Source organism: Sinocyclocheilus rhinocerous, unplaced genomic scaffold (genome assembly GCF_001515625.1).
Source record: "Sinocyclocheilus rhinocerous isolate Xijiao unplaced genomic scaffold, SAMN03320098_v1.1 scaffold44, whole genome shotgun sequence".
NCBI lineage: Eukaryota > Metazoa > Chordata > Actinopteri > Cypriniformes > Cyprinidae > Sinocyclocheilus > Sinocyclocheilus rhinocerous.
The window spans coordinates 1,904,106-1,922,826 of NW_015631022.1; the positions used below are offsets into that span (position 1 = coordinate 1,904,106).

The 18,721-nt window shown below is 39.6% G+C and overlaps 1 protein-coding gene across 6 annotated transcripts in view; it reads left to right on the forward strand.

Annotated features, from left to right (window-relative positions):
• The window catches only part of fam13b (family with sequence similarity 13 member B), a 67,922-nt gene that overhangs the window by 46,192 nt on the left and 3,009 nt on the right, over window positions 1–18,721 (forward strand). For 4 of the 6 annotated variants that reach the window (XR_001640157.1, XR_001640156.1, XM_016553658.1 and 1 more), the window contains 16 exons: window positions 1,061–1,102; window positions 3,030–3,149; window positions 3,275–3,398; window positions 4,735–4,838; window positions 6,733–6,787; window positions 6,870–6,972; window positions 7,656–7,721; window positions 9,467–9,677; window positions 9,757–9,895; window positions 10,854–10,935; window positions 11,264–11,413; window positions 12,615–12,835; window positions 14,064–14,147; window positions 14,226–14,321; window positions 14,609–14,874; window positions 16,826–16,927. Coding sequence is in view for 4 of the 6 variants with exons in the window: in XM_016553658.1 (XP_016409144.1) it covers window positions 1,061–1,102; window positions 3,030–3,149; window positions 3,275–3,398; window positions 4,735–4,838; window positions 6,733–6,787; window positions 6,870–6,972; window positions 7,656–7,721; window positions 9,467–9,677; window positions 9,757–9,895; window positions 10,854–10,935; window positions 11,264–11,413; window positions 12,615–12,835; window positions 14,064–14,147; window positions 14,226–14,321; window positions 14,609–14,874; window positions 16,826–16,927 (1,965 nt within the window). In the remaining 2 variants the exon portion in view is untranslated. The remainder of the gene's footprint in view (window positions 1–1,060; window positions 1,103–3,029; window positions 3,150–3,274; window positions 3,399–4,734; window positions 4,839–6,732; window positions 6,788–6,869; window positions 6,973–7,655; window positions 7,722–9,466; window positions 9,678–9,756; window positions 9,896–10,853; window positions 10,936–11,263; window positions 11,414–12,614; window positions 12,836–14,063; window positions 14,148–14,225; window positions 14,322–14,608; window positions 14,875–16,825; window positions 16,928–18,721) is intronic. The other 2 variants (XM_016553660.1, XM_016553659.1) reach the window with 2 other exon arrangements.

Consider the following 18,721-nt stretch of genomic DNA (forward strand, 5'->3'; position numbering starts at 1 on the left):
AAAACGAAATATCTCCCTTTGGAGTGGACTTTGAGATTTGTAACTTTCTAGATCTTTTTTTATGCCCAAACATACACACTACACACTGACTAAAATTAAAAAGGTGAAAAAGCATAATAGGACCCCTTTAAAGGTTCTTCGTGAATTAGAATGAAGTATTAGCTGGTCATGTGATTATATCTTATTTGTTGTGAGTGAACACTATAATTTATTTAAAATATTATTCATTCTTTTAGGGGGGGAAATGTAGTGGAAAAAGTTACTTGGTATACTTTTAACATGAAGTTGTTGCTTTTTACAAATTATGAATGAGGAAAGAGATCTCAAAAATCTTAAAATCAGAAAAACTGACAGATTTAACAAAAAAAGTGAACTGGTCTGATTCGGTGGTCGTTTCTTTTTATAAATGCTCACATCCTAGAAATCAGGAAATCATTTGACACTCTGACCTAGCACTAGACTGTAGTTTCTAGAAAGTGTCAGGTGTCAGGATTTTCCTTTTTCATGGGATCACATGGGTTGGACACAAGCCTTCCTAGCAGCCTAGAGAGCTTAAGGGGTCAAGACATTGTACCATAGACCGTACAGCTGCCGCCAAATGACACGGGACCTCACGCTTGTCCTGTTCCTGTACACGCTCATTTGCGTGTGTGTTTGTGTCTGATGTGGCCCGGCCTGTGAGCACCTGCTGTATCAGTCAAGGCCTTATTTGTTCCTTTCCCAGAACCTGACACGGGTGCTAACAAGTAGCAGGCAGCTAGTGTTTTGTAAGCAAGCGTTCCTAGCATGTCTGAATTTGTTTATGGGACAGCAAAGTCACCCTGCCCCCAATTCCTCTCCGATGCCCACTTCCTGACACTCCTGACGTTTCCCGTGACCTTTACAGGAAATGAAAAACCATGTTTTTCTACAGTGTACGTGACTTGTGAAATGTACACTAAATGAGACGTCTTTTCCCCGATGGAACATACAGCGATTATTGCATAAGGATGCTGGGTAGGAAAAATCATACAGTTAATATAATCATCCTAATGTTTCCTTCCGTTTCCTCTCTTTCCAGTTCGCACATTTCTTCCATCAGCATTCTTCCAGGATCTGCTGAGTAAGTGTCTACTTCTTTTTTTAAAAACAGTTTAATGGCAACCATATATGTGACCCTGGAGCACAAAAGCAGTCTTAAGTCACTGGTATATTTGTAGCAATAGCCAACAATACATTGTGTGGGTCAAAATTATTGATTTTTCTTTTATGCCAAAAATCATTAGGATATTAAGTAAAGATAATGTTCCATGAAGATATTTTGTAAATTTCCTACCGTAAATATATTAAAACTTAATTTTTGATTAGTAATATGCATTGCTAAGAACTTAATTTGGACAACTTTAAAGATGATTTTCTCAATATTTTGATTTTTTTGCACCCTCAGATTCCAGATTGTCCTATCATAACAAACCATACTTCAATGGAAAGCTTATTTATTCAGCTTTCAGATGACGTATAAATCTCAATTTCAAAAAATTGACCCTTATGACTGGTTTTGTGGTCCAGGGTCACATATGTATGTGTAAATAATTCATACGTTTTATTCTTAGAAGTCTCATCTAGAACATATGGTTTGCTCTGAGTCTTGTTTGTTTAATATTGACATGAACAGCATGCAAGGCCTTTCTTTAACCAATACGTCCATTTGAAGTTCATTTTTCTGACGTTAATTTGGACCATATGCAATTATCCTCTGGTCTAAATCAGATTTGTTGACTCAAATGGCCACAGTATGCAATAAACAGACCTTTTAGGTGGACAGAAGGCAAAATGTAGCTGAACAAATGTGATTATGGTCTTAAAAGCAGATAACTAGGGCATGCCGTCTTGCCGACAGAGAGACCGTCTGGACTTTGTGACTTAGAATTGAAAGTGGAATTCTGCAATGTTGCTGACATTCCGCTAATTGTGTTCATAATGAAAGGAACCCACCTGCAAATAGAGGGTTAAGCTTGTCTGGATTTTATTTATTTGATATGACAGAACTAAGAAAACTAGAGGAACAGCTATTAGACCAGTAATTAATTAGACCAGAAAAACAACTGAGATTTTTTTTTTTTTTTTTACCCCTTCAACAACTTTTTGTTTGCTTTGAGGAACCAAAATTCTCAAAGCCTTGGAAAACTTGAATATATCATGTAGCCTTATTTTACAAGTGTGATTTCTACACGTGAAAAGGTTTTATTGCGTAGAAATTGCAAGTAAGAAAAAATGAAATCTGTATCCTTAGTCCTTATCCTGTAAAACACAAACAACTGGAAGAGGCATGTAGATTAATTGGTTTAAAAGAGTATGGCTCACTGAAGAACATTCAGCTCTAAACATTACATAAAGAACGGTGAAAAAATGACATTCAGCTTTTAGTTTCCTACTAGCGAATGGCTTTTCAGCTGAAGCCTTGACTATCAGCAGCGTATTGTGGCAGCAGGAAGAATATTATCCAATTTTGAAATGGCCTCGGGCCAGAAAATGCATTAAAGTATCTGTAACCGAACAGCGGCTTCAGGCAAAACTAGTGCATCTGGCCATGAAATTCTGCAGCACTTAGGTGCACAGCACAAACAACACCATCCTCTAATGATTTATTGCTGGAATTTTGGCGCACACAGGGGCGGCGTGACTCAACGAGCCTTTTGGCCCAGATGGGCACGTGGAGGTTGGTTAGGAAGGCATGCTGGGGGTCCATTGTTCTTATGACTTCAATATAGCCAGAGCCTCAGTGCAGGACACATCAGAGACTTGGGTGTTGTAATACTGAAGGTCTAGTGCGCTCAAAACACTTCTATTTTCAGACACAAGAATCTGTGATACTCAGAATGGAGGGTTATTTGTTAGAACTTTGAGCTTGCGCTGAAAACTCTTTGGCTGACCTTGTTAAAAAGGTCGAACTGTGATAAATATGGGTACTGTGTGTTCTGGCCTCAATAGGAATATTTTTTTTTTATATATATAGTTGTGTCTGACGCCTTGAATGTGTTTATTTGCAGTATAATCCAGAGGAGCATCCGTGCTGCAGTGGAACAGCACTTGTTAGACTTACAGACATCTATTGACAAGGAGCTCGGCAGCTATGAGAGTCAGGTGTTGGACTCCCAGCCCTTTCAGGGGTGAGTTTGACAATACACACACAGCACATCTGTCGACGCTGAACCTGGTGTTTATTTGCTTGTAGCTGAAGTTTGAACGTTAATGTTTGGTGGAAATGTGAATCTATATGTATTTTCCTCCACAGAAACAGCCCTGCTCAGAAGATAGCAGGGCCTGAGGAGCATGAAGATGTGCAGTCTGAATCTGAGGCAGAGACTGAGACTCTCCCGGAGGTTACAGAGGAAGGCCTACCATCAGAGAATAGCGAGGTAAGCAAATAGAGGGTTAAGCTTGTCTGGATTTTATTTATTTGATACGACAGAACTAAGAAAGCCAGAGGAACAGCGATTAGTCCAGTGATTCTCAAACTAGCTGAAGCTAAAAACAACTGAACATAATTTTTTTTTAATTAAAATTCACCCCCTCTGCAACTTTTTGTTTGCTTTGGAGAACCAGAATTCTCACAGCCTAGGAAAACCTGAATATATGATGCAGCGGAATTTTAAAAGTGTTATAGACATGTAAAAGTCATGCAAATTAATAAAATCTTAAAAAAAAAAAAAAAAAAGCCATGTGCATTTTTAATGAATGCACATACTTACTAGTTATGCCAAGCTCTGAAATATTTTATTGGATAGAAATTGCAAGTAGGAAAAAATAAATAAATCTGTATCCATAGTCCTTATTCTGAAAAACACAAACGACTGGAAGAGTCATGCAGATTAATTGGTTCAAAAGAGTATTGCTCCCTGAAGAACATTTCTGGAATCCTGAAATGTAATTATTTGAATTCAAATTATTTTAGAATGCCCATAGATTACATTTTCAAAACAAAACTAGGGCTAGGGGGGCTTTGAATATTGCTGTGGACAGTGGAGTCAGAAAGGTAAAGAACCACTGCATTAGACCATTTCTGTAGTCCTTGAACATATTTAGTCTCTATGCTATCAGCAAGGTCTGTAATACCTCCTCCTCAGCAGAGTTAGAAACAAGGGCCTTCCTGTCAGATAAACAGACATCATCTGTTCTCAGCGGGCACAAGCGCTCTTCCCCCGTTTAACACCGTGCCAGAGCGAACAAAACATTTCAGATAAAGCACTTTCCTCAAGTAGCTAATTAAGTAATGAGATGAAGCTGGTTCTGAAGAACCGTCACCAGAGCTGATGATAAAGGTTTGCATCTCTTGACTGTGAGGTGTAATAAAATGACGAGCGTGTCTGGGGTCCTGGCTCGCTGATTAACAGTCTCTTTGGGAGGCTTCTCTTCCCTCCACACGCACGTGCATAAAGTTCTTGTGGCCTGGCCACAGGTTAGGAACATATGAACTGGGTCACCTTCTTTTAATAGCCATCCCTGAGGAATGACAGCGCCACCTGCTCAACGCAAACACTCCCTCCCTCAGAGAGCCACCCCATTCCTCAATGTTATTAGCTCCCGACCTTGAGACGCCGTCATCAGTAAACACACACAAGGCCTTGATGTGCTTGAGTGTTCAGAACATTTGGCATTGTGGATTATCTCCAGTGCAATGCCAAAATGTATTATCTTTTTCACTTGTAAACCTGTCAGTACAGTCAGTGGTAATTACTCTCCTTTTCCCCGCAGGAATCTCAAGGCTCTCAACTCAGCAGCCCTGTCACGGAAGAAAGTTCTGGGATGGACCTTGACACGGAGACTCTCATAGACGCTGAGAATCTCAGCACAGAAAGGTTAGATTGAAAGCGTTGAGATGCGATCACAATTAAGAGTTTGCACATTCTTTGGCGAAATCCACTAATTTCAATAGGAATCCATGCATATGGAATTGTGCCACTCATAATTTCCTCATGCAGATTTCTCTTTTAATCAAGATGTAAACAAATGTCAAATTCCTCCCTCAGAGATCAGACCTATTATTAATAGTTATATATGAAATGTGTTGCAAGAAGTGTGGGATACATGTACAAATAATAAATAACAGATTTTTAATCTCTTTTAAAACTAGATTTGATCAAGTGGTATTTACCAGTTGTCGCATAGGTAATACAAGACCGACTCATGCGTTTTTGCTTAAAGGTGAAGACCCTACTCGATGCATGTTCTGCATTCCTCCCTCAGAGATCAGACCTATTATTAATCGTTATATATGAAATGAGTGGCAAGAAGAGTGGGATACATGTACAAATAATAAATAACAGATTTTTAATCTCTTTTAAAACTAGATTTGATCAAGTGGTATTTACCAGTTGTCGCATAGGTAATACAAGACCGACTCATGCGTTTTTGCTTAAAGGTGAAGACCCTACTCGATGCATGTTCTGCAAGATTCCCCTTTCTGTCAGACATATTTTATTGGACAGTCTAGCTTTTAATGTATGTGGAAAACTCTTTTATAAAGTGAACTCACTTAAAGAGTTATTTAGTAGAATTTTGCCATCATATGTTAATGTAAAAAATCTTGTGTAATATAACTTGTGTTTGTTTGTTTGCTGGTTTTTATTGTATTTGTTATACTTGTATTTTTTTAACGGTTTTTGCCATGAAAATAGCCTAAGATGCTGACATGGCATTAAATAAAATATACTACTGCTACTACGAAAAATCATCTTTAGGCCTACATGAATGCAAATGCTTCTAGCTACTTTCAATATCACGTTGTTGCATTTAAAAAGCATGCATTGTAGGGTCATAAACAATTACGGTCACACTTTATTTTAAAGTCCAATTCTCATAAACTATGACTTTTGCCTCAATAAACTCCTAATTTGCTGCTTATTAATAGTTAGTAAGGTAGTTGTTAAGTTTAGGTATTGGGTAGGATTAGGGCTGTAGAATATAGTCATGCAGAATATGTGCTTTATACGTACTAATAAACAGCCACTATGTTAATAATAGGTATGATAATAAGCAACTTGTTAATAGTGAGAATTGGTCCCTATACTAAAGTATTACCACAAATCTTTTATAGTCGTTTTACAGGTTAACTACTATCATGGTTTAGTGAATACAGTAGCACACCCTACTCAATCTGACATGCCTGAATAATATTTTTAGTGGCATTTTACCCCCTTGAACACCGGCACGCAAGAACGCACATCGAGTATGTATAGTGAAACCTTGAATGCAGCGGCCAGGCATTCATGTCTGTGTTTGTGTGCTCACGTGGAGTATATTTCTGGACTGATTTTGAAAGCTTCCAAAAATAACGTTTTACAAGGAACATACAAAATTGTTCTGTTCCTTTAATGGAAAATAATAATAATAGAAATATCTAGCTAGAAATTGCTTGTAAACTTCAAATTGTGTTCTTGTAAAAACTTTCGTAAGCCTGTTACACCTTGCATCGGTTAAGCGAGCGTCCTAGATTCCAGAGTCACAGTCTGTTAGCTTGTATAGTATGTGTGGGTGTGACTTGTAAAGTTTCAATACGCTTAAACTTTTGCCATCCTGCCTGAATTCTCTTTGCGTGTTTTACGCCCTTATTAATAGACTAAATATAACTAGGTTTTTTCCAAGCAAGGCATTTAAAGAGCTCTGTAACTGACATGCGTGAAGGGAACAGATCACACAGTTGTCATCACCTCACTGTGGAGTTCATAGTCATTTGTTTCCATCTTCACACAGACTGGAGAACTACCCAGACTATGAGCAGATGGACCAGGCTGATGTTATCACCCGTGTGAGTATTTTTGAATAGCACCAGGATTCGGTCTGTTTTTCTATACTGAAGCGTCTAATCAAAGCTCTTCAATGATTCGCAGGAGCCCGGAGACTGTGACCTGAATGCTAATAATGAGTCGACAGAGCCAGACAGCGGCCCTCAGTCTTTGACCAGAAGCATTTTCTCAGACAGTGAACAAGAAGGTAACTATTTCTGTTATTTCTCTATAAAAGATAAGTTGCACTGTATTAACTGATAATGTGGAAAAAAAAAGAAAACAAACAGTTAAACAGTTTCCTATCCTAGAATAATATGAAAAAACACTAATATTGTTATCTTGATTTTAAAAATTTTTTAACATTAACCAGTTGCATAAGCTTAGGGCAGCATATGTATAACTGACCAGTGGAAGTGGGGAAACTTTTTGAAATCAGTCATTATTTTTGAAAGTTCAATTTGGTACAGATTGTGGTGAAGAAAACACACACTTCACCTTTAAGCTCATATAAGACTGATGGGATGTGTTTTGTGTATTTATACACTGGCTGAATGTTAACAGTGCCCTTGAATTTAAAACTCGAGAGAGATGAATTTAATAGATCACAGAGCTATAAATACGGAAAGTAAACCGTTATTATTGATAAACCACCAACATACACAGTTCTGCTTTCTCATGTATATGTAGATGTATGTGAATCATAAATATGGTTCATGTGGTCTTGAGTGAATGCTAGTTATGACTATGTTATTTATTTGTATTTCAGCCATAGATCCACAGCATTATGTGTCTGTTTGCGTGTGTGTGTGTGTGTGTGTGTGTGTGAGGCTCATAGCTCACTGCGCTCTTCTGTGCTATCTCTCTCTCTCTCCGCCCATGTCTGGTCAGCATCATGCCCCATCAATTTCCCACCCATTGACTTCACATGTATGCACCTGCAGAGAGAAGGGAGCGGTAAGTTGCATCTCCACAGCCCTCGCCCCAGCTCGTCCATCGCCCGCTGCTGCTCTCAAGCTGTTTTCACTCGTTTCGAACCCGAGTTTGGCTCCGCCCCTTCCCTTTCCCTTTCCCCTTCCCCCACAGCCACCTTCTCATGCTGCCTTATTTTGAATGCAAACCACAGTACACTGTCAACATCTACCACAAAGTTACATTGTGAATAGACACTAAACATGTAAAGCTTGCCGTTATTGTTTTTCTACCAAAACTGCACCCAGAACAACACTTGTGGATGCTCTTGTTGCTTGCCAGAGGTGATTTCTTCCAGGACAAGTAGCATTAAGGAGGTCCAGATGGAAACTATTGGGCCTTTTTTGTATTTTTCCACCTTGATTTTAAGGGAAAATCTGTGGAATTTTGCAGAAGGGATTTAAATGTGGAAATGCATGTTGAACGGAAATAAGAGTGTTAAATTTAATGTATTAAATAATCCAAAATATTTAATATACATACATGACTATGAGGAATGTTGTGAATCGATGTTCCCAAAGCTCTGACAATTTGCTGAATTTTCTGTGTGGAGTTCTGTGGGCTCGGATTCCATGTAGAAATAAATTATCTTATAGTAGACAAATTATATTAAGTGTGCTTGTACAAAAGCAGTTTACTTCTGCAGATGGATTGCTTTCATACAAATGACCAGCTCCAACAATAACTATAACTGTAACGTTTTACAGAGTCTAGCATTCACGCCAACCAAATTCAGTTCTAACGTCAAATCTCTAGTGTGAAAACGCCTTCAGTTTGAGTTTGCCCCCTGAGATTCTGACTAACCCATCGGCTCCTCACATGCACCCAGTTGGTCCTGCTGATGACTCCCACTATTTACCATCTGCCATCAGCAAATGCATCAGCTTTCTCCTAATCAACCACCATGTCAGACATCTAGGCAGTGCACATTTGATCGGCTAAGTTTCCATAGCAAGCCCCAGTCCAGTACATTCTCTGCCCTCTCGGGTCAACTCGAGCATGATTCGAGCATGATTCCCTGCATCGAGCACGATAAACAATGGCTGCTGTCATTGCTGATGTGGCAGCTCTTTAGCTCTTTAAATACTTTGGCTTTAGAATCTGTCCCTCTCGGGTCAACGTGACTTCTGCTCCGAGCATGATTCCCTGCATCGAGCACGATAAACAATGGCTGCTGTCATTGCTGATGTGGCAGCTCTTTAAATACTTTGGCTCCAGAATGTATGTGTGTGAATGTTTGCCTGAGTGGATGACATTTAACTGTGCACTCTTACCCAGAAGCTTGCCAAATAACAGTGCTTGTCTATTTCCACGAAGCGTTCTGAGGAAGTCTTGGTTTTTATGTGCTGTATGGCTCGCTCACTATGTGTCCAAGAGTAGCTGTGATTTCTGCGCACCCGTTTAGACTTTGGGTTAATAGCACAAAGCAACCCAGGCCTGTTGTGTTGTGAACTTCTAACTCTGTGTGGAAGTGTATGTGATTGAACTGTTGAGTTATGCTGATGATATTATTTTTAATGGCAGTGCATGTGTCTGTGTGTCTTTGTCAGACCCTAAGAGTAGCTGTGATTTCTGCGCACCCGTTTAGACTTTGGGTTAATAGCACAAAGCAACCCAGGCCTGTGTTGTGAACTTCTAACTCTGTGTGGAAGTGTATGTGATTGAACTGTTGAGTTATGCTGATGATATTATTTTTAATGGCAGTGCATGTGTCTGTGTGTCTTTGTCAGACCCTGTGCCAGTGTTCATGCCATGGCAAGAGGAGACTGAGTCAGGGGAGGCCCAGCTGTCCCCGCTGGCGGGCCGCATGATGCCCCTGCCGCTAGAAGACGATACTCAGCCGCTGCTGGCCCGACGCTTCCTGGACTTTGGCCACAGTCAGCGGTTCTTGCAGCAGGACCACGATGCTACATCCTCCACCAAAGCTTTGCCCTGCGGGAGGTGAGCAGAGAAACCACAGACACTTATGAATACTCTGATACACTGACAGCCAAACTCACGCTCGTGTCACGTCTCTCAGGCCTCGCCGTGCTTCCCTCACTTCCAAAGACAGTCTGAAGGGAGACAACGTCTCCCACCAGCTCACCAAGAAACTCCAGAACCTCAAGAAGAAGATCAAGCAGTTTGAGGAACAGTTTGAAAAAGAGAGAAACTACAAGGTTAGAATGATATACACTAGTGGACAAAAGTAAATGTTTTTGAAGTAATCTCTTCTGCTCACCAAGGCTGCATTTATTCGATCTAAAATACAGCAATATTGTGAAATATTATTGCAATTTAAAATAACTCTCTTCTATTTTAATATAGTTTAAAATGGAATTTATTCCTGTGATCAAAGCTGAATTTTCAGCATCATTACTCCAGTCTTCAGTGTCACATGATCCTTCGGAAATCATTCTAATATGCTGATTTTCTGCTCAAGAAACATTCATTATTATTATCAATGTTAAAGTCAGTTGTGTACAATTTTTCTCAGGATTATTTGATGAATAGAGCAGCATTTAGCTGAAATAGAAAGCTTTTGTAACGAAGTCTTTAATGCTACTTTTGGTCAATTTAGTGCATCCCAGCCGAATAAAGGTATTCATTTCTTGAATTTCTTTCCCAAAAAAAAGAAAGTTTTTGCTGACCCCAAACTTTTAAACACAATAGTGTATATAATGTTACAAAAGCTTTCTATTTTAGATAAATGCTGTTCTTTTGAACTTTCTATTCATCAAAAAATGCAGAAAAAATTTTACACAACTGTTTTCAACATTGATAATAATCATAGATGTTTCTTGAGCAGCAAATCAGCATATTAGAATGATTTCTGAAGGATCATGTGACACTGAAGACTGGAGTAATGATGCTGAAAATTCAGCTTTGCATCAAAGGAATGAATTGCATTTTAACATATATTCAAATAGAAAACAGTTCTTTTCAATTGCAAAAATATTTCACAATATTTTTTACTGTATTTTAGATCAAATAAATGCAGCCTTGATAAGCAGAAGAGGCTACTTTAAAAAAAAAACATTTTAAAAATCGTACTGTTCTAAATCTTCTGAGCTGCAGCACATGCATTAATAATTTCAGAAATTATCAGTTAAATTGATATTTGTGCTTCGCTTGCAGCCGTCTCATGCTGAAAAGGCAGCTGATCCAAAGGTGCTGAAGTGGATGACTGACCTGACCAAAATCCGCAAGCAGCTCAAAGGTAAGAGTGGCTGTGTGGCCGGGGGAGTGATATGGGTGTGGAGTTTCTGATAGTCAGTGTCATATGTTATTGGGCGGTCTTGGTCCAGGCCTGCTCCCCTGTCCTCTGTGGGAGAAGTGCACCTTACACTGCATGTCTGTAGAGGCTCTGGGGCTCTCTCTCATGGGACCACCCTCATACTCTACCGGAGAGTCCTCCGCTCACTGTGTTTGGCCCCCCACACTTCCCATCATCCATTTCCATTTGATGCCCCCCATCAGAGGTGCACTGTCGTATAAAGTCTCTCTTTCTTTTTAACTAAATCTACTCGGACGGCCCGCATCGGCAGGACGACAGCACCTCTTACCCAAAGGTTCCCTGAGGCACCAGGCCGTGCTTCAGTCATACAGACGCCACTCGTCCTCTTCCTCCGTCCCGAACACACCCCATTTTACACTGTCACGCCCCCTCAATGCCTCTAAACAGGCGCCCCACTTCTGTAAGTACTCTTAAGCAGCAGTAAGTAGACTTGAGTTTGACACTCTCTGCTCTCCTCTCTCTCTAAATTTCTCTGACCACGGTCTCGCAGACGCTTTCCCCCTACGGGACGCTCTCAGCCACGTGTCTCAGCTTCTTTAATCATCTAAAGTGTATGTTTATGAGGAATTTCATATCAGGTTCAAGGGCTCACAGGCTGTTCTCAGTCGCCGAGCCTGTGTTTCCAAAATGCTTCTTTGGCCCTCTGATAGTGTACTTTGTGAGGTTGTTAGTGCACTACTGATGGAATTTTTCGTAGTTTGTGGTGATGCTGAGTGAGGTCGATCACTGACCTTGTATTTCTTTCGGTTAGTGTTAGGACTGCACGATAAATCGCAACGAAATCGCAATCACGATTAGGCAGATACTGCGATTGTCATGCGCATCTTGTCTGTGAAGCACAGTTCTGTGATCAGTAGTAAATCTCCATCCGAAGGCCAGAGGGCGCTCTCGCGCTGAAACTCCAAATACGTCCCGCAGAAGAAATCCAGGAAATCCCTGTAGTGGTAGCTAAATAAACAGAAGATTTAACTGCTTTCATTGATTCAGCGTGACTAATAAACACAGGACTATGACAATATCTGATTTATCTGAGTTCTTATAATTATTATTATAATTTTCATTATAATAAAGTATATAATAATGCAATGCCTTTATCACTGCTTAGAATACTATGAAATTTGTTGCGTGCCTTATTCTATGTAAGAAGCCACATCTCACAGAAGGATTTATTTCAAACACTCGACTGACGTTATGAAGTGAGTTTGGAGTAAAAACATGTTATTAAATGTGGTATTTTCACGTGCTTTCAGATGGAGCAGCATTTACTACACAGAGCCGTAGTTCACTGAGAAGCTATGCAAACAGCTTTCATTATTGCAAACGATTTCATAATCACGTGATTGTATCGGCTGCGATATTTTTTTTTTTTTACGTAGTTTGTCAGTGAACTACGGCTCTGTGTAGTAAATGCTGCTCCATCTGAAAGCACGTGATGGAGATTTACTACTAATCACAGAACCGGCTTTACTGACGAGATGCGCATGACAATCGCATTCGATTAATCGTGCAGCCCTAGTTAGTGTGGTCAACTCCATCCTAAATGCTCCCGGCAAACCTCTTGGCCTCCTAATTCGGTCTTTCTTTTTGTCTCTCTCACCCAGATGCCAAACACAAGGCTGAGAGTGAGCTGACTCCGCAGACGCGTCCACGCAGTAACACTCTGCCCAAGAGCTTTGGATCCACACTGGATCAGTCGGCTCACGAGGACCCTGTGGAGAGTGAGGCACGGGGTCACCGGCCCACAAGAGAAGAGACGCTGGAGCTCATTCAGCACTGCATCCAAACCAAAAGAGCCGAGGACGACTGGCCAGAGGACGTCAGAGTGAGTTCCAGCTTCTTAAACTTTAAAGGGTTAGTTCACCCAGAGACTTTCCAGAGAGCTCTCAGATTTTTGGATTTCTGGGTAAGATTTTTGGTTGAACTATCCCTTTAATCAGCAGCTTTGATGTATTTCGAATTCATCTCAAAAGTTCTCAGGAAGTTAGATTTGTAACATCTACATTCCATTCCATGACTTTTGCACAGATTTTTGCCCTGATTTACAGTCTGGATGAGTCAACGCTAGTTGTGGAAAGTCAGAGCTAGTCTTCAGATTTTGGGCTGTGACAAATTTCTAAAAAAAAGTTGACAAATTTCACAGAAAATCGAAGAGTGTGTAATGGGCACAGCCTTTTTTTTAAGCCTCAGACTATGATTCCATGCAGTTCAAGGATATCAAATGTGTAATTATTTAGGCTGATTTCAGAACACATTGTTTTCATTCATCATGTGTCTCTTCTAGTAATGAGGCATACACTGCCGTTCAAAAGTTTGCGATCAGTGAGATTTTTAATGTTTTATAAAGAAGTCTCTCATGCTTATCACGGCTGCTTTTATTTGATCACAAATACAGAAAAAAAACTGTAATATTGTGAAATATTATTGCAATTTAAAATAATAGTTTTCTATTTTAAAATAGTTTAAAATGTAATTTGTTCCTGTGATGCAAAGCTGAATTTTCATCAGCCGTTACTCCAGTCTTCAGTGTCACATGATCCTTCAGAAATCATTCTAAAATGCTGATTTGTTATTATTATCAATGTTGGAAACAGTTGTGCTGCTTAATATTTTTTTGGAACGCGTGATTTTTTTTTTTCAGAATTCTTTGATGAATAAAAAGTTGAAAAGAAAAGCATTTATTCAAATATATTCATGTATATTAAAAAACAGAAAACATTTTACATTGTAATTAAATTTAAAAATATAACACTTTTTTTTCTGTATTTTTGATCAAATAAATGCAGCCTTGATGAGCATAAGAGGCTTCTTTAAAAAGCATTAAAAATCCTACTGATCCTTTTGAACAGCAGTGTATTTCTGCATGGGATTGTTGTGTTCAAAACGTCTGTTATTGTTGTCATCAGCCGTTCAGTGCATGTTGCCCAGTTTTTCTCTATCACCATTTAAGGCAAGCTTTTTTTGATGGCTAGTATTTTAAATCTGTTCGGATATCATGTAGTTTATCCAGCCGTAACATCTAATTTGAGAGTTTAATTTGTTGCTCTATACAGAAAATGACCAAGGAGCAGCTTGCCAGTGAGAAAACAGTACTGCAGAAGAATCTTCTGTACTATGAGGGACTTCATGGACGCCCAGTAGGTGTCTCTCTCTCACACACACACACACAAACTTCCTCGTGTATGCAGTTCTCTGACAAAAGTGTCCTCCTGCAGGTGACCCGAGAGGAGCGCTTGATTGTGAAACCCTTGTATGACAGATATCGGCTGGTCAAGCAGATGCTCACCCGTGTCAGCATCACCCCTATCATAGTAAGACACCCTGTTCCTCTTTTTTTCCACACCCACATTAGCCTTTTGGATATTTGGTGTTATGAATAATACATAATTAATGTTTGCAATCTGAAACCAAGTCTGGAGTTTATAATTAATGCATATTCTAAGAATGATATTGAAATATGATAGGATTGTGAAATGAAAGCTGACACTGCTTTCTAGAGCTGAAATCGGATCTAGTGTTGTTTTAGGATTGTATGGTACGCTGGCTAGACGTTTAGCACAGAGGAAGCAGAATAACCGGACTCTCCTCTCTCGCACAGGCTTCTCCCTCCAGCAAACGGCGCAATCAGATGTTACAACCCATCATCGAGGGCGAAACTGCCCACTTCTGTGGTGAGATCGAAGAAGAGGAGGAGGAGGAGGGCAGGGGCCAGCAGGAAAATGTAGAGATGCAGAGCGAGGGCTCAGAAATCATCATGGACCCAGTAGCCCAGCCCAGCTCCCAGCAGCCCACTCAGGAGAACATCCTCAGCTCTGGGAAGCTCAATCTCGATCTGCGTCTGTCCAGTTCCAACGCCTCCTCAATGTGAGTGTGGACCAGAAAATCTAAATTGATATTACTTTCTTACTAACGGAGGTCAAATGGGAATGCTGTTTCATGTGGATTTAAAGGAATAGTTCAGCAAAATATGAAAGTTTCCTCGCCCTCAAGATAGAGCTGCACGATTAATCGTTAAAAGACCGCGATCTCGATTCAGATCGACACCCACATGATCTAATTTTTAAATGATAACAATTCGACCTGTGTCTGTTAAACCTTTGAAAGAGTCATACCAGAACATTAAAATCTGCGGTCGCACTGCCGCTGACACAGAGAGCAGACAGTTACCATGTTTAGCAGCTTCTTTTCAACTACACAGAATTATTTCTGTCTTGCAGTCATTCATGTTATGACAGAAATACTGGGATGAAAGTTTATAGTTCAAGACACTGATGTCTATGGTAGCGAATCATCTTTTGAAAGTAATTGGTGCTTCAAATAACATCTGTGTCGATTGCATCGTTCTGCCACTAGGTGGCAACAAGTCACTGTTAAAAAATGTATTTGTCATTGAGTCATTCATTCAAGAGATTCATTCAAAAACGCTGATTCATCCAGTAATGAAACAAGTGAAGTATTTATGAGTGAGTCATTGAATCATTTCATAATTTTAATATTAAAAATTGGTGCATTAAATAATATATTATATTTTAAATACATATATATTAAAATGTTTAACAATTCATTCAAATTAATTAAACAGTTTTAAATAGACTGCAGCAATTAATATTTTTTCACACATTATTTTGTTTAGTTCAGAATCGTGGGAGAATCGTGATCTCTATTTGAGACAAAAAAAAATTTGTGATTCTCAATTTATCCAGAATCGTGCCGCTCTACCTCAAGATGAGTTCATCGTAACTGATTTGTGTGAAATGTAGCGTTACATCACTTGCTCAGCAATGGATGCTCTGCAGTGAATGGGTGCCGTCAGAATAAGAGTCCAAACAGCTGATAAAAACACCACAATAATCCACACCACTCCAGTCTATCAGTTAACATCTGGTGAAGTAACAAGCTGACAAGTGATGTTTTTGACTTCAAAATGTTGTTTCTGTCATAAATACAAGTCCTCTAACCATAATACTGCTTTCTCCGGTGAAAAAGTCATCTGGTCTGAATCTGGAGAGAAATATGCGCAGATCAAGCACCGTTTACAAGTGAAAACAATTCAAAACAAATATGTGGGTGAATTTTGATGTGAGAGGACAACAGGGAATGGATTACTGTGATGTTTTTATCAGCTGTTTGGACTCTCATTCTGACGGCACCCATTTACTACAGAGCATCCATTGCTGAGCCAGTGATGCAATGCTACATTTCTACAAATCTAATGAAGAAACAAACAAATCTACATCTTGGATGGCCTGAGGGTAAATAAAAATATTATCAGAAAATGTGCATTCTTGGGTGAACTATTCCTTTAAAATCTGAAGCAATGTTGAAGGCCTGTCTGGAATTACCCAGCAGGTCTTGGGTTTACAGTGTAACCTACATTAGCAGAGACCTCGATTTCTACACCTGGATTTATGTGCATGCGCATCTACGCACGTAGTCCCGCGGTTTATCAGGTAGGAGCAGCAATCGGCTCATGCTCTCATCATATGAGGTCTATTAATAGAGCTTGGCAGAGACCAGGAAATCTGCAGGAGTCAGTGGCCTGAAAGTCTCGAGCTGGATCAAGCCGTAATCTTGTATGAAGGAAAACAACTGCACTAGCAGCCAGATCTAAGTCTAGTGTACTGTATCGGGTGCTGCCGAGATCCATGTCACCTTGTTTCTAACTTTTACTGACCAGAGTTAACCTCAGAGCCGTTCAAAGGTTGTATCCCGCTTAGGAGTGTTTTGAGTACACAGTTTTCTGTTGCTATAGCATCCGGAGAGTTACAGCTCCATATATGGAAACCAGCAGTTTAACACCACCTGTATCCCACAGGCCCGAGCTCCTGGAACAGCTATGGAAGGCCAGAGCGGAGAAGAAGAAACTGAGGAGGACCATCAGAGAGTTTGAAGATGAGTTCTACCAACAGAATGGCAGGTAGGCCTCCCACGCTCATTTCATCCGAACGCTCAGAGGGGGCGAACATACAGGATCAAACACACTAGACGGGAGTCAGCGGTGGGCCATATACCGCCTGAATTGATAAACCAGTAGAAATTTATGATGTTTTCAAGCAGGGAACATGAGGTACTTGTTCCAAAGCGCAAAATTGTCCTGCTAAGCTTCGCCCTCTTATTCTTGTCTGTATTGTACTTTTCTACTAGTGCCTTTTTTTTAGATGTCATCAGATTGAGTGAATTACTATAGAAATGAAGCCCAAAGATTATGATAGATAGATAGATAGATAGATAGATAGATAGATAGATAGAGTGACTGACTGACTGACTGACAGACAGATAGATAGACAGACTACCGTTCAAATTTAAAATAACAGTTTTCTATTTTAATATACTTTAAAATACAGTATATTTCTGTGATGCAAAGCTGAATTTTCAGCATCATTACTCCAGTCTTCAGTGTCACATGATCTTCAGAAATCATTCTAATATGCTGATTTATTATCAATGTTGGTTTTTGCTGCTTAATATTTTTTGGAACCCGTGATACTTTTTCAGGATGCTTTGTTAAAATGTTAAAAAGAACAGCATTTATTCAAAATAGAAATCCTTTGTAACAATATATATGAATGTTCAACAGTTTAAGGTACTTTTTTTTTTCAGGAGTCAGTGGCCTGAAAGTCTCGAGCTGGATCAAGCCGTAATCTTGTATGAAGGAAAACAACTGCACTAGCAGCCAGATCTAAGTCTAGTGTACTGTATCGGGTGCTGCCGAGATCCATGTCACCTTGTTTCTAACTTTTACTGACCCGAGTTAACCTCAGAGCCGTTCAAAGGTTGTATCCCGCTTAGGAGTGTTTTGAGTACACAGTTTTCTGTTGCTATAGCATCCGGAGAGTTACAGCTCCATATATGGAAACCAGCAGTTTAACACCACCTGTATCCCACAGGCCCGAGCTCCTGGAACAGCTATGGAAGGCCAGAGCGGAGAAGAAGAAACTGAGGAGGACCATCAGAGAGTTTGAAGATGAGTTCTACCAACAGAATGGCAGGTAGGCCTCCCACGCTCATTTCATCCGAACGCTCAGAGGGGGCGAACATACAGGATCAAACACACTAGACGGGAGTCAGCGGTGGGCCATATACCGCCTGAATTGATAAACCAGTAGAAATTTATGATGTTTTCAAGCAGGGAACATGAGGTACTTGTTCCAAAGCGCAAAATTGTCCTGCTAAGCTTCGCCCTCTTATTCTTGTCTGTATTGTACTTTTCTACTAGTGCCTTTTTTTTAGATGTCATCAGATTGAGTGAATTACTATAGAAATGAAGCCCAAAGATTATGATAGATAGATAGATAGATAGATAGATAGATAGATAGATAGAGTGACTGACTGACTGACTGACAGACAGATAGATAGACAGACTACCGTTCAAATTTAAAATAACAGTTTTCTATTTTAATATACTTTAAAATACAGTATATTTCTGTGATGCAAAGCTGAATTTTCAGCATCATTACTCCAGTCTTCAGTGTCACATGATCTTCAGAAATCATTCTAATATGCTGATTTATTATCAATGTTGGTTTTTGCTGCTTAATATTTTTTGGAACCCGTGATACTTTTTCAGGATGCTTTGTTAAAATGTTAAAAAGAACAGCATTTATTCAAAATAGAAATCCTTTGTAACAATATATATGAATGTTCAACAGTTTAAGGTACTTTTTTTTTTTTTTTTTGGAAAGATTAATGCTTTTATTAAGCAAGGATGTGT